Here is a 15,321-nt window from a genome sequence, read left to right on the forward strand (position 1 = left end):
AAACGTCTGAAAATGACAGCCTCTCTCTTTCGGCACTTGGTTCTCAGTTTCTGTTTCAGGCCGCTGGGATGGAGCATTGATTTCCCCACTGTCCCCCTCACCGCGGCTCCATCTCCACCTTATAGTTATTTTAGCAAACGGGCAAAGAAGAGATAAAACAACACACAAACGCACAAACGTGCACACACACAGACACGGGGATGGAGAGATGATGTGAATCAAGGAGTGGGAGCTGCAGGAGGAATGATGCTTGTGCGTGCGTGCGTGCGTGTGGCCGCATGAGATCAGTCATCAGCTGCACTTTTGCATCTGTTTATTTTACTGGCTGACCCTGCATCCGGTCCCACTGACTCTTTAGAGAAGTGCTTCATTAACTTCCTGCCTCGGTGGCCCCTCCCCTTGCCGCTCGGGGGGCTGGAGTTCAGAGAGAAGGTCACTCAGTGGGGAGCGTCCTACAGAGGCCTCATTAGCATAGCATCAATGCACCGTGTGGCCGGCCTGGCCATCCTTCTCTGGTAGTCGTGGAGTTTTGACAGAGGCCATTCGTCAGGAGACGGTGAAGTAAATGAAGGAGGGCCACATCTTTCTACAATATCCTTATTATTATATGAGCAGCACAATCAACCGGCTTAGTGATTTAGGACACACACCTTATACACCTCACACCTTATAACAGTTAAAAACAAACACATAAAAAAAAGAACTTCTTCGTACGACTTAATGCAGTGCGCATTAAGTCGTACTAAGAAGAGAGAGTTTGACATAACTCTTCTTTTTTTGCATGTAAATGTAGATGTTTTTTTCAGGAATCAAATTATATAAAATCTAGTCCTGTAAATAGAAAACTGTGTCAGCTCACACAGAGAGCACTTTCTCTTTCTCTCTCGCTCTCTCTTTCACACACGCGCACACACACACACACACACACACACTCCACGGTTTACATTCCGCAGTCATTTTTCTCAGCCACCGCAGGGCGCAAATTAAATTCAGACTAAGAAAATAAGTTGTGATCACAAACAGCATTGTTGCCCTATCGAGCTCTATTCATTTGGTGCCGAGTTGTTTTGGAGAGGGTAAAGAAAATCAAAAATAAATTGGCAATAATTTTCTTGTTTATCAGCCACAAGCGCAATTAAAAATCTGGCTCCGGCTTTTGGTGACGGGACAATTTGTCGCTTCTGATGGGTTTGTCTCAATATAAAATACATCTTGTATTTTCTATATATTTTTTTTTTTTGATGTGGTAATAATTCTGGAACACGGCTCCTGTGGCAGATTTTCCAGGCTTTAAATGAACAATTTAATAATCAGCTCATATTTAGACACGCAGACGCGTACACACACACACACACTCACGCACACACACCCCCACACACACCAACTCACTTTTAATCAAACTAATTAAATTTAACGGAAACAAATGTTCCCCCGTTGTCACGCTAATCTGCTAAAAATCAAAATGTTCATTAAAATCATTTTTGAGCAAATTACCCGAGACCTTCATCAGCGCGCGCTCAATTTCGGGGGTAAACAGAGCATATAATTAACCATTTGTTTTCTTAATTAACTCCCTGTGACCCTTTAACGGATTTTCGCAAACAGTGCTGGATCTCGGCAACATGGCAGCGTGAAATGGATCCGGCACGGGGTCATTTCTGAAAAAAGAAAAATCTGCCTTCTCGTCTTGCCGAGTGGCATTTTGAAACGCAGAGTGTGTGACGAGCGGGCGTGATCATTAACGGCTGGCTAATCGAGCTGGTGTTGGAACTGGAAGGAGGCAAAGTGCAAGACAAGACATGGAACCGCCGTGAAATTCGATCAGGCTCTGCGTAATTTGAGAAATTGTTTGTTCGCCAAATTACATGTTCCTCTCCCTTTACACGCCTCGTGTTTGATTCTGCATTTACATAAATCACATTATGATCTGAGCTCGGCGTCCTCACCCAATGATTTACAGCGTATTATGTTGCTTATTTTTACTCCGTATGCTCCAATTCAACATAATTGAATGAAAAAAAAAAAAAAAAAAAAATACTCCGGAAAACCACAAGTTTAATTTGATGTCGCTGTCGTAAAATGGTTGATCATTTTTAAGTGGCCCTGCGATGAACTGACAGATCTTCCAGGGTGTAACCCTGCCTTCGCCCTATGACAGCAGGAAGAGGCTCCCGCAGTCCTGAGTCCCTGAGTGCAGGAGGGAGCAGGAATAGAAAATGGATGGATTTTTAAGTAATTTACCGAGAGGTGACCTTTTATCATATTTGATTTGTCCATTCAAGCAGCCTTCTCTTAAAGAAAGGTTTGCAGGAGATTTTCTTTTATATAGGACGTGTTTCCACTGGCTCTACTCACACGGTCCGGCTCGGTAGGGACGCGTTTCCATTGGCTCGGTTACTACCTGCGTGTGGGTGGAGTCATGGCTGCAAGGCAGACCGAAGGTCCCTGGACGTTTGTTGTGCCTTCCATGTCCCCGGAATCATATGTTTTACTTTTTGTATTGACAATTTTTATTTTATTATTATTTTTTTTAATAGTGCTAAGAATGATTTTGTGTAATACCGTTGACTTGTATCAAAACACTTAGGAAAGTGTTTTGAAAATGTAGACGCTGAAACGATCACTTGAGTCACAGAGTCATTTATTATTAGACAAGAATATCGGCACAGCTTACATTAAGTCCACACAAAGCACAAAAACCGCAACAGCTCTATTCAACCGGTGTTAATACACTAGCAGTGTTAAAATTGCTATAAGGAGCAAAACTTAAGAGGCCTCTAAAGTTTCGCTGCCAGCGAACACAAAACACCAGCAGAACATGCAGTTAGCGGTGGTGGCTAACAGTTTATTGAGACGATTCAGCGGCTGTACTTTGCAAATAGCCTTAAAACTAAAGCTGCAGTCGCCCAACGGCTGAGTCGGGTCCGCGTCCCTCCTGTTGCCCACTGGGCATGGTACAGTTTCATAAGCATTTTAGTTTTTAATACGGGAAAATGTAATAATCCACATACGGGACATATCATTTGGTTTTCGTGAAAGACTCCCACTCGGCTTTCATCAAAAAACTCTTTCCCAATCAGTGCCCTGCTCTGTGCTATGTCACCACTATGGTCCCTGGTCAGCCAGATGGGAACCCCAAGGAAGCAGGGACCAAAATGGTAACCGTGTAGTGACCAATGGAAACGCCTACAAACCGAGGTGAGGCGAGGCGAGTCGAGCCGAGACGAGATGAAGCGAGTCAGTGGAAACATGCCCTTAGTCTATTTCCCCACAGCCCTGTGTTGATGCAAAAACATCTGCAGATTCTGTCTTGTTCATGGCACTCAAAGGTGGAGAAGTAGTCATGTAGAGGTTTTTCCTTTCTTAAGTGAAATTGTGCAACATTTCACTTTCAGTTATTATGGCTTGTTCATGTACTGTATATATAAATATATATGTATATATATACATATACATATGTATATATGTATATATATATATACATATATACATATATATATATATATATATATATATATATGTATATATATATATATTTATATATATATATATATATGTATATATATATGTATATATATATATATGTATATATATATATATATACATATATATATATATATATATATACATATGTATATATATATATATATATATGTATATATATATGTATATATATATATATATGTATATATATATCTTGGACCTTTTTAGAAGCAACAATGAGCAAATACTGTGAACCTGCGGAACTGCAAAAAAGAGAAGAAAGATCTTGTGTGGAATGATGGGGGTGCACTGAAGTGAAGTTCTTAAACCTTTTAGAATGGAGATTGATGTCCTCTTGGCTGAAAATGAATGAAAAATGAAAGGTGCCTCCTCTTGCAACACTAAAAGACCTTTAAAAATAGCATTTATACTCCCTGCCAAGCTGTAATTGTTCCTCCAAAGACCAAGATCCTGTCATTTTTCCCAGTGTATTTATGATCCATTTAGTAAAATAATAACAAAACATTTTTTTTTAAAGTAACACGCAGATGAAACTTTAGGTTCTTTTTTAAGGGTGGCTAAAAAGAAGAAAGCACCTGAGCTCCCTTTTCTTTGTGCTTATATAACAAAAGACAGCCCAGCTGTCCTGCACTGGGCCTCATCAGCACCACCGTGACCACCACCAGCTACACTTAGTGATGCACTTCCCCGGGTCTCTCCTCAAGAGTAATGATCTCCACAAGATGGACGAGCGCAGGTTTGGGGTTCTCCCCGAAGTGCCGTCTTAATCCATCAAGCGGCCGCTGCTTTGCGTCCTACCTCGAGCTCTGGGTGCCGTCGGCTGCGGGTAGAGGGTCGCGGACGAGCTCGAACTGCACATTGGTGTGCCACACTGCACGTTTGTGAATGTACATCCAGTTTCCTAAACAAAGAATTCCTCACTTTGTTCAAGTGACAAAACACAATGTCTTATTATACGGGACAAACACTGCCTCAAGTGTAGCAATGTCAGGCGATGAAATAGACAAAGAAAAAAAATGCAGAAAGCAGCAGATTAAGCGCTCTGTTTATGGCTCTCTGCTGGAAAAATGCATCTTTCTGCTCAATCTGATGCTTTGCTGGACCTTCCGCCTGTTTGGAGGATGGTTGTGCTCACTAACCGGACAAGTGTTGCCGTCATTGTGTCCCCTATTCTGTAAAAATCAACCAGTGATCTGTTCAGCTAAGCATCCCTTGTTTAACACACGTCAACTGATTCGTTTGTGGCCTTGTGATGGCGAGGATCCGTTTCCTGCCGTCCTGGCCACTGCACCAGCATTCCTACACTGCACCAGCACTCTGCCACTGCACAATCATTCCACCCAATTCTAGAGTTACAGCCTTCCGAGACTCCAATCGCAGTAGGAGGTTCTCGGGGGAGCGGGGTGGAGCCCATTGTTCTTCTTCGCCAAGCCTGAAGGAGTTGGATGGGACAGGGGATGAGAAAGTGGGCGTAGGATGAAATGTGGAGGGGCGGCGACTGAGGTGGATAAAGGTCCTGTTGATGAAGACGGAGCGAGGTGCAGGGGAAGAAACATACGGTCGCGTAGGAAACTGATAGAGACCGACTCCGAGTACCTGCCTATCCAATTTAGTCCAGCTGTCACCCCGGCCAGTGATTAATGGTGAAAAGAATGTCGCCCGTTCACTGGGAATTCCTGCTCTCTGCCCTCACTGGACTTCCCCTCTGAGGTCCGAGCTCCCCTGATTGCGGCGCCGACTCAGGATTGTGCGATTCATCAGCCAATACCTGAGCGGGCCCGGCGGTTAATGAGAGTCTGGAGGCAAGTGAGCGGACAGGGAGTGGTGGGGTGGGAGGACGAGGAGAGTGCAGGAAGTTATTTAGGTGAAGACCACGGGCTGGTGGGCCGACGCAGGGAAGATTGGTACCAGTTGTAAACATTAGCGCCATCGCTGTCCAGAGGGAGCGCAGCGCTAGTGGGACGTGATGAACAAACCTCCACCGTCCAGCCCCGTTCGCAGCGTTTATCTTCTGCTTTCACAGCAAAACGACTTTGGTTTAGTGATTTTTTTTCCCTTCCCCCCCCCCACTGAACCTTGAATAAAGTTATGACAAAGCAACTGGAATCAATCTTAGCTCCCAGTTATTGCCATTAGAACAGTGTCTGTGGAGTCCTGCGATTATACCACCAAGTTAGCGCAACATTAAGAGCATGTCCTTGCAAAAACACAACAACGAGCCTCCTTTGATCCCTAGTGGTCACGGTAGAAAAATTCTATACACACAGAACATCGATGCGCTGCCAAGCCGCAGTGATTTATGGCTACGTGCTAAACTCCAGGGTCAGTGTCCAACGGTATGACAGCTGACAAACAGCACAGAGACCTTTGACCTCCCGCTGGAACTCCACTTGACCCCATTAGCATGATCATAATCTTGCCTGAATGGATTCTTGAATTATACTCATTTCTCAGGAAAATTGAGGAAAAGGCTGTGCCTTCAGCTAATGTGACGGGGGAAAATGTTGGCATTTTATTGAAACATTTTCTTCAGCTCTCCTGATGCTGCTTGTGAGTGAAGTTGGCAGTGAAAAGTGGCGTTTTGCCATGTTTCATTTCTCTCTTGAGCAGAATTCTGAAATTACACATCCTCAGAAATGTTTCCTTAAAGTTTGAATTTCAGCAGGGTAACGGGGAGCACTTTCACTGCCAGGTTACTCCACCATTTGTGGACTTTTATTTTTGGTGGCGCGACAGAGGGACAGAGGGAGCCAGAATTGTCCAAAAATGCTGTTCGTTTCCCTGTAAAGTGGAGACTTTAGCCCCGCTGTCACAATGACCTACCCTTAGGGGTCCAAGCATCAGTTTCCCTCATCTGTTTTTTTCTTTCTGTCTTTCTTTTTTTCGCAGGAGACTTGGATGGCCGACGGCAGTGGGGGCAGGGACGGCCATCTGCCGTATAGGCTCTTTTCCTCTGGAGGTCTGGCTTTGTGACGTGCAAGGTAAGGCAATCAAGAACAGGCAGGGCAATCTGGTGGTCCTGTATTTATAGCACGTGTCACACAAAGGGAGACACTCAAGCACTTCTCATTTGGTGCCAGCAAGAAGAAACTGAATGAAACACAGCCAGTGGCGGCATGTCAGAGTGCTTCATTAGATCCTCCCTGTGTAATTGGGGTGCAGGGTAAATTAGATGAAGCCGTGTCAAAGAATTAGCTGTGAAATGTCAGGAAGCGCATGGATCTTTATCATAAAAGGGAGTCACTGCCCTGCTCTGTCCTGAATTTGTAAGTGGAGGTGGCTTAATTGAGCTGTCTGTGATATTTGGCTTATTAGGCTTCAGGAAAAACACTTTATTTACTCTGTACAAATCAAGCAGCATAGTGACACCTGCAGTGACAAAAACAAAAACATGTCCATGCGTGTGCATCTACTCTTGCTGCCATGTCACACCATCCCAATAAGCAAATTAAAAAAATGAAGTCTTTACCTGAACAATTGAAGGCTGGTTTGCTGGCATTTATTTGAGAGTTTCAAAGGGACCCTTCCCATAGAGCATTCTGTAGGTAATGGGAGCCCATATTGAAGAACAGTGCATCCTTTTATACGGCTTCTCTGTGTGTCCTATTCTATTTTTGTTACCCATAAAAGGACATAGTCGAGCAGAATGAGATATATTGGGTATGTGACATAGAAACACCTGTTCTTAGAAATAACAGATGTTCACAGATGAGATGCAACTTTAGAGGCAACTTAAGGGCACTTTGAGGTAAAGAACTGAGGACCAGTTCAGACATAATGATCATTACAATGAGACTTTTACATGATTCTTGTAAACATGAATAAAATCCCCATTACAGCAACAAAACAGTAATATAACATGATTTACTGCTAAAAGTAAGTATCCCAAGTGACGTCCTGTGGCAGCTCTTGCCATGTTCTTACTGAACCACCCGACACTGTTCACAAAACAGTGATAATCTAGCTGTGTCTTTACTCAGCGGAGGCTCAGTGCTGCGTCATCAGAGGCAACACTGAACCGGGGGACCTGCAAGCACAAAACCCACATCTCGCAGTAAAATGATGTTTAATATTGTTAGCTTAGCGCAAAAGCCCCTGCCTGTTTTAATTTTTTTTTTTTTTTACTGCTGTCGTGGCTGATTTTCCTTTTCTCCCAGTGTTTGCTTCCATCACTACTGCTGAGCAAGTGCAGCGAAGCTGCTGACGTAAAAGTCCCAAAGTCTGTCCAGTTTAAGATCTTCTATTTCATTTCCCTGGATGTCATCTGAGCATTTTTCGCCCAGTAATTCTCAAACAAACAACCTCGCAGATCTCGAGAAAACAGCCCTCTGTTTATACCCTCCTGGAAAAACTCTGGATTTTAGCTCCCTGCTAATTGTGATGCCTTTTCAGGACTGCTGAAGTCCTCCAGACACTCCTCTTGCACCAGAGGACCAGAATGGAGACACATTATGTTTTTTTCTGGTTTTCTTACTTCAGAACTCTTGACTTTTTTACTGTCTGTTGAGGAGAATGTCTTTTTTTTCCGAGGCGGCATCAGTGCGAGAAGTAAATGGGTGAAACAACCATCCTGCGCGAGCCATCGCCCCAAATCTTCAAGAGCCCTCCGACAGATCAGAGCCACTCACCGCCTCACCTACCCGCCATCTGTTGAGCCGTCACCCGTCCATCCGTTATCTGCTTTATCAGGGGGAGGTTGATGCTTTGGAAGGCAGAGCCTTATTTCCCACAAGTATTGTACACCCTTTAATTTCCCCCCATAGCCTCGGATTTGCTCATTTATTTCTGGAATGCCAGATGGGGCAATTACGATGGAATGAATGTCCATTTTTGTCACTTCTCCCCAGTTAATCCCAATCAATCCTTGTCTGGGGTAATTGAATTCTCGCGCAGAGCTCGAGCTTTGGGCCTGCAGGATGAGAGGCAATGCAACATCAGCGTAGCTCTCTGCACTCTCACAAAAACTAGCAGATTTTTCTGACTTTTCAGAGTTTTATATAAAATATTGTTTCTAATTTTAACCTCCGATGCCCAAAGTATTCTTGTCAACAAGTGTCAAACCAGCTTTGAGTGGACCAAAATAGAAAAAAGTTGTTTGTTTCTGCGATAATATATTATACATGCATTTGAATTTGCATAAACAGAAACTGTCAGCGGTTTTCTTTTTTGTCTATAAATATCATTATTAAAGCACAAAATACAATGATGTGTGATTTAATGAGCTCAGTGTTTTTTTGAATGCCAGCCTCTGCGAGGAAGGCTGACCTGATACTGTCGACTTGGCCTCCTCGCCGAGTCCCAGAGCTCCAATTAATGAGGCTCATACTTGGCCTTCAGTGCGCTACGAGCATGTCGAACGATCGGCTCTTCTAGGTGGCGGGCCTAATGGCCGATGATCTGTCAGAGGTCACGGCGACAGCTTAAAAAAAATGTAGCTCAGTGATTGCAGTATGAATGCTCGGCGTGGTGATGTGTGACGTGGTGCTACTTTGTCACCCATGGAACAAGAGTTTCACCGAGGGAAAGGGTTTCAGCCAGCTGTCAGACACCAGTCGTCCAAAAGGCTAAAGACGACCACCAACTGTCCAGTTTGTTCGAAACACTGACTCGAGCGCCCTGATTTTAGACGAGATATCCTTTGTGCAATTCTTGAGAGAAAGTTCAAGGTCAGTGGGAACACGACGCTGCTTGATTTGGCCACGGTAATGAGAGCTATGTGAATGCGGCTAACACAAAGCAAACGTTTTAGCAGCATTTCATTTGCATTCATACTCCACCTGGACTCTAGTTTTACTCTCCAGCGAGGTTGCTCACCTCCTTTGTCCTCCGTCCCTGAGTGAGTCATCCTGCCTGATCGTTAGTCAGCCCAGCAACCTCTCCTCTGACACTCGTCTGCTTTCTTATTTATGCTTATTCATGACCTCCCTTGACAAATAGACCAGATGTACATTTAAAAATAGAGGCTTAAAGGGATTGGACAGATTCGTCAGCTGAGAGACGACCAGAGACGACGCTGCAGCTCTGCAAGTGCCTATGTTACTGTGTGAAGATCTCTGGTGTTTGTAGTTTGACAAAGTTGTTTCGGTCGACAAACAAAACCAAACATTTGTGTGAATCGGAGGAAATTCATTAGAATCCCAGAGATTTCCGCTGCCTAAATAATCTCCAATTCCATGGCATCCTGCATTTAACTAGACCAGCAGAGGAAGTCCCACCTGGTTAATATTTAATGCTATTAAAGAATGCCATTTGATCCAGAGTGTCACCCGAGCTGCCAACTTTAAGGTTAATCTTTCAGCTTAAACGCACAAATTGATCCTGACAACTGCAGGTGTTTGACCCGGTCCGCGTCGGTCACCGAGAAAGGATGAACGCTTCCACTCCAAACTGGCGGTTACCGTCGTGCAGCAAAGTCAGAAACAATAAATCAAAACAGAAGAGAAAAGTGTTGTACAGTACATCACAGTTTTATTTTTTTGTTAATTAACAGACATTAGTAATTAAATCCATGCAACCAGAGGAGGCAGGTTTTTGTATGAAAGATAAAAACTTGCAGCCTTAAAGCAACCTGACTGAAGGTTGGTGGCAAAAAAAAGGAAAAGAAAAGTAATATTAATTACTGGAAACCTGATTAAAGTAAGGGAGGCGCAAAGTGGCGGTCTTAGAATAACCTTTGGAGTGAAAGATGTGAGATTCATCGAGCAAGGTAGAGCGAGTCTTGCAGCTCTGCCAAATTAAAAAGATAAACAAACATTAAAAGTTTAGAATATTTGTGTAATTTATACCATTGTTTTTTTGTTCTGAAAGATGGTTGCTTTATTTTTATTTTGTTCATATCAAGTTGCTTAAAGTTTCTCTAAGAAGCTCTGTTGCTGGGGTTTTACAATGATTATCATCACAGAAGCTAAACAGGTGAGCTATCAAGGGAGAACTGTTGCATTTCCAGCCTGAAAACTTTCCTCCTGAACTTTCTCTTTGGGTATCATAGCGTGCATCCGCACCAATCAGCATCCTTCAAGGAGGAAAAGTTTGTGTCAGTGGGCGGAGCTTAGTTTAGCCAAAACCAAGAAGTTATTCTTAGTAGCTGCAAATTGTTCGCGACCGGATCTACTTTTGTTACAAGCGTCTGATTGTGACTGATTATCTTCAAACGACAGCGACTTCTTAATGTTTTTGAAAGAGCTCTCCAGGCGCACACGGCACACTGATGGCTGACAAGGACGTCAAGCTGATTTAACTGCCGTCAGTGGGAAGATTTCACAGCAAACTGATGACTTTTAATCCTTCCTTTTCTCAGGATGCCAGTTTTCTGGATTATAGGGTTGCCTTTCAGGGCAGCTTGAATGTTTTCGGGCGTTCTTTCGGTATCATTTAGATGTATGTGGGGTTTTTACAGATAAGCCATTGGTGGAATTCCTCCTCCTGCTTAGTTTTCTGCTGCACTCATTCAGCAGTTTGGCCGTCAGGAAGCCGCCTGGCCGATATCACAAGCGCTTCAGTCGGGAGAGTTTGGCCAGAGATGAAAACGTAAACGCTCCCCCACCTGTGCTGCATGAGTGTGTATGCACGTGCGCAGCTTTATGCGCAGGCCAATTTGAGTCATTAATCATTACTCATATCTGCTTTTCTCTGATTTACAACCTTTAGGCAGTAACATAAAAAAGCCCTTTCCTATTAGGGAAGACTTGTATCATGTATAAAAGGAAAGTTTCACTCAGAATTGACGTTCCCATTTTCTACTCACCGCTCTGCTGACGGAGGCTCTGCTGACACCTTTCAGAGGCAGGTGGAGGATATCAGTGCTGCCGTTGCTGCTGCTGCTGCCTCTGCCTGACGAGCCGCTGTGTTATTCATAAAGCAGCCCGGTTCTAAACGTGTGACCGGAGAGGGAGAGCTCTGGTCATTCCTGCTAATCTGACAGCTGGTTTTGTTAATCTGACATCAACAGGCTGAGTGGCTAATAAACAGTACGATCGCAGCCTTGTTGAGAGTCTCTCTTATCTCCTCTCACAGGAGAATTCAGGGTTAGCAGCGGGTGAGCAGAGACTCACTGCACAACAATTAGTGAGATGTCTTTGGAGGCCGAATAAAGCCTGAAAGAGCTTTAAAGTCAAAGCTGGGAGCCTGAATCGTGGTTGCTACATGTTGGTTCATTTTGAATGCAAACTGAGACAACTTCGCTAAAAGTCTGCCGGCTAACGATGTGCTGATGGTTTATGGCAGTATTGAACAGATTAGTACGTATGAATTTATTTAACAAAACATACCCCATTGCCAGAATGGCTGAGTGAAACACTAGTTGTCACACAAGTAAATTCTGCTGATTTGAGTTAATCTGGCGTGAAAAGACTTTATGTTGGACTGCTGGTTCAACATAAAGTCTATGTCTATAAACAATCATATGTAACCACACCCACAGTCAGGTGTTGACTCCACCCTCTGAGCCTTGTTGTTTTTGCTGGAAGGTGGAGGTCCAACACAGTATCAGTTTTAGCAGAAAGCTAAAACCAAGCATTTTTTTTTTTTGTCAGGACGCTGTTAACACAGAGCTAAACACACAGTCTTCTGGAGTTCAAGGGACTTTTTGGAGTGAATAGTCCTGCTCCACTGAAGTCAGAGATAAAAAGATGAGAAACTGTCTACAATATTTAAAGTCCAATAATCATTAATCCACTCAAATTCACATCACTTCTTCTCCTCTCCTCATCAAATAGGCACCGCGCATCTTGTTTTGATCAAAAACTTTATTTGAACAGTATCCTAACCCCCGTTGAAAAAATATGATCATTTCTTCAGCTTTGGTTTGAACCCATGTACAGCGAGTTTCATACAAGGTCTTTGACGGCACGTAGGGAGGAATCGCTGTGCTTGGAGGGAGATGTTCAAAAGGAGAAGAGGTTTTTACAGCTTGTGAGGAGCCGCCGCATTGTGTTCCGATCTCACTGTAATCTGAGAGTCAGGAAGTGAAATGTCTCCATTTCTGTAATGAAATCAGACAAGCACACAATATATACAGAACAAAGGGTTTGACTTTTCTTCCTCAGATAAAATGATGCTGTCTCTCTCCAGACATATATGTGTGAATATATATATGTATATATGTGTGTATATATGTATATATATATACATATATACATATATATACACACACACACACACACACATATATATATATATATATATATATATATATATATATATATATATATATATAATAAGAAAAAAGAGAAAAATGGTCCATTTCAGATTTGGAATTTTTTTTTCCCTCCAAAATATGTTGAAACCTGCACCACAGGACCACTGGGTGTGTGTGTGTGTGTGTGCATGTGCATGTGCGGAGGCTAGCACTTTAAATATGGTGGCTTTTTTTTGACATCATCCCAAGTATGCTGCTGTTTGTGTGCCCATTAGCAAGGCACTTGACTGCAAGTAGTGTCATAGAGAAGGTGAGCTCTTTTACATTCAACAGCTTTGGGAACTCTGCTTGAGACCACAGGAGTTCCACCCAACGTCTGCATCTCCATGTCTTCCCTGACGCCTGACACTTTCTGACCTTATTTGCATATTGTACCATGGCAGTGTACATGCACATGTCACTATTAAAGGTACTTCACAGAAATTCTCCGACATGCACCTATTTCTATTTCTTCAAAGGTTGGTCTTAAGGGAGAGGGTAAAAAACAAAACATTAAAACAACAACAGGTCATGCTGCTAGCATGCTAGCAGCCCTATGAGTCTAATAAAACACATATCAAACTACTTAGTTGGAAAACCATTTTGTATAAGACGCGGGTGATATATTAAACATTGAAGCCCTGACAGCGACAGGAAAATACTTTCTCGCTTCCCTCCCTAGTCTACTTTCATTCTGTATGAAAGTGGGAATGACTTTAAAACGCTCCGATAAACAACATGTGTTCTCCAAGCCTGACTCTTGCAGCTACAGCCGGCTTGCAATCACTACAAAACTACATCTCCCTGCATTCAGAGTATATCTCTGTGATGACCTGTTTTATGAGTGGATACAAAACAGTAGAGATTGCACAGAGTAAAAGACCCCAATGATTCCTCCTCTATTACAGTGGCGGGCCGGAAAACGCCTCGTCTGGAAATCCTGATAAGATCTTCTCATGCTCATTCCTATGAAGACGCACATATATATGTATATATTTTCTTTTTTCCATTTCTTCTGCATGGATACACAGATTATTGGCCCCTGCATTGTATCTGTTTTTTGTTGTTTTTTTTGTCGCCCAGACTTCTGGCAGAAGTCCTAGATTTGCCTTCGCTAGCGCTCCGCCGTCTCTACCTGCCGGGAGAGCGCGTGTGACTGCAGCCATGTCAAATCCCCCCAGATTGGAGGGTTACGCTGCTTCCCGTGCCTCGGGTAAACCACCCCTCAAATTATTAATGACTACTTCCTGCAAGGGAGGAGAATCTGCAAGGTTGCAGGCAAAGAAAAGTCGTCAGCCGTCAAATTGGGCCACGAGCGACACCACCACCGGCTTGTTGATGTCCGAGGAGGGCAGCTTGGTGATGTCGTTGGTGGCCTCGAAGGAGGGTCCCAGCTGGGGCACGGTGTCGGCCGGCTGGCCCAAGGAAGCCACCATGAAAAGGAAGTCATGGGTGCGGCGGTGGCCGGTGACTGCGGCGCCCCGCATGACCTTGGTGGCGACTTTGGAGGAGCTCTTGATGCTGGAGCCGCGCCGGGGGCTCTCGCAGCACAGCAGGGCCAGGAAACACCTGTAAAACTGGACGGAGGAGAAATACATAGGAAATTACTCTAATATATCAAATGAGTTTCTCAAACTCTAAGTTCCGAAATGGAGTTTCGGTCCATCGTTCCAACCCCTAGTAGTCACATTTTCACACAAATCCTATAAGCTTTGTTGGGTTGTGACAAAGCAGGAAGTCCGGTTAGCTCGTTGTCTACAGAACAAGACCATTAACCTTGCTGCGGCTAAAGTGTTTTTGGAGTTTATGCTCTGGGTTCTGGGTGCTTTGAGTTCACTCAAATTCGACAACCATTTTCAATGTTGAAGGGGAACTGTGCAAGCCAATCGCTTCTTCATTTTCATCTTCATCTTCTTCTCCTCCTTCCATAGACGTTCCTCGAGAGTCAGAAATCCCCCAAAATGAAAACAAACAACAAAAAAAACCCTAACAACAGTTAAATCAGACTTGGCAAACAAGTTGCATTGAACCAGCCGTAAGTGATGAAATCTGATTGGTCCACTCAGATTCAATAGACAGGTTTTGAGTTTTGCCTACCATTTCCAAAGAAGTTCTCAGAGTACCTCATGCAAACATGTGAAAAAAAAATGACTGGACGTGCCTTCACACTGACGTCTTTTCTCAGAGAGTTGAAGTGTCTGCTGCTCTGTGTGTGTGTGAGACTTTGTGTAAAATAGAATTCATTTTCCCACCCCTGACCCCCAAACCACCAACCCAACATGTTTCTTGCAACGCAACATTAACCTGCCTCTTAATTCAAACAGTTTTTCTCTCTCTGCAGAGAACCTTGAGGCAAACTAGGACAATTCTGACCCACTGCTCTCCCAGAGTGTCACTCTGCCCCACGCCGCACACTCAGCCAGCCACCACTTTGTCATTGCGACTATTCACCTCTGTTCCTTTACGTATTTATTTTTCCCTCCGAAGGAGGCCTATAATTCGCTAATTACAGGTTCATTCACAAGTACGCTCTGATATATTTTTTTACTCTGCATTTTTAATAGACCAATTTCTGTAATGTGTGAATATAAAGAGCTGCAAGTAAAAGGTGCAAAGAAAAAAAATATTAGATGGGCAATGAT

At 43.6% G+C, this 15,321-nt stretch overlaps 1 protein-coding gene and 1 long non-coding RNA gene across 2 annotated transcripts in view; one reads left to right on the top strand and one right to left on the bottom strand.

The window, feature by feature from the left end:
• LOC142884813 (uncharacterized) overlaps nucleotides 1–15,321 on the top strand; it is a 44,886-nt gene that overhangs the window by 28,040 nt on the left and 1,525 nt on the right. The window contains exon 2 of the long non-coding RNA XR_012926204.1: nucleotides 6,394–6,485. This is a non-coding gene — a long non-coding RNA (uncharacterized LOC142884813). The remainder of the gene's footprint in view (nucleotides 1–6,393; nucleotides 6,486–15,321) is intronic.
• The window catches only part of LOC142884812 (pinopsin-like), a 48,753-nt gene continuing 46,267 nt past the window's right edge, over nucleotides 12,836–15,321 (bottom strand). Inside the window, exon 4 of the mRNA XM_076020732.1 lies at nucleotides 12,836–14,256. Coding sequence (XP_075876847.1) covers nucleotides 13,972–14,256 — 285 coding nt within the window. The 3' untranslated portion in view covers nucleotides 12,836–13,971. The remainder of the gene's footprint in view (nucleotides 14,257–15,321) is intronic.

This window comes from Nelusetta ayraudi, unplaced genomic scaffold (genome assembly GCF_046127955.1).
Source record: "Nelusetta ayraudi isolate G7.1 ecotype Tasmania unplaced genomic scaffold, CSIRO-AGI_Nayr_v1 ptg000011l, whole genome shotgun sequence".
Classification (NCBI taxonomy): domain Eukaryota; kingdom Metazoa; phylum Chordata; class Actinopteri; order Tetraodontiformes; family Monacanthidae; genus Nelusetta; species Nelusetta ayraudi.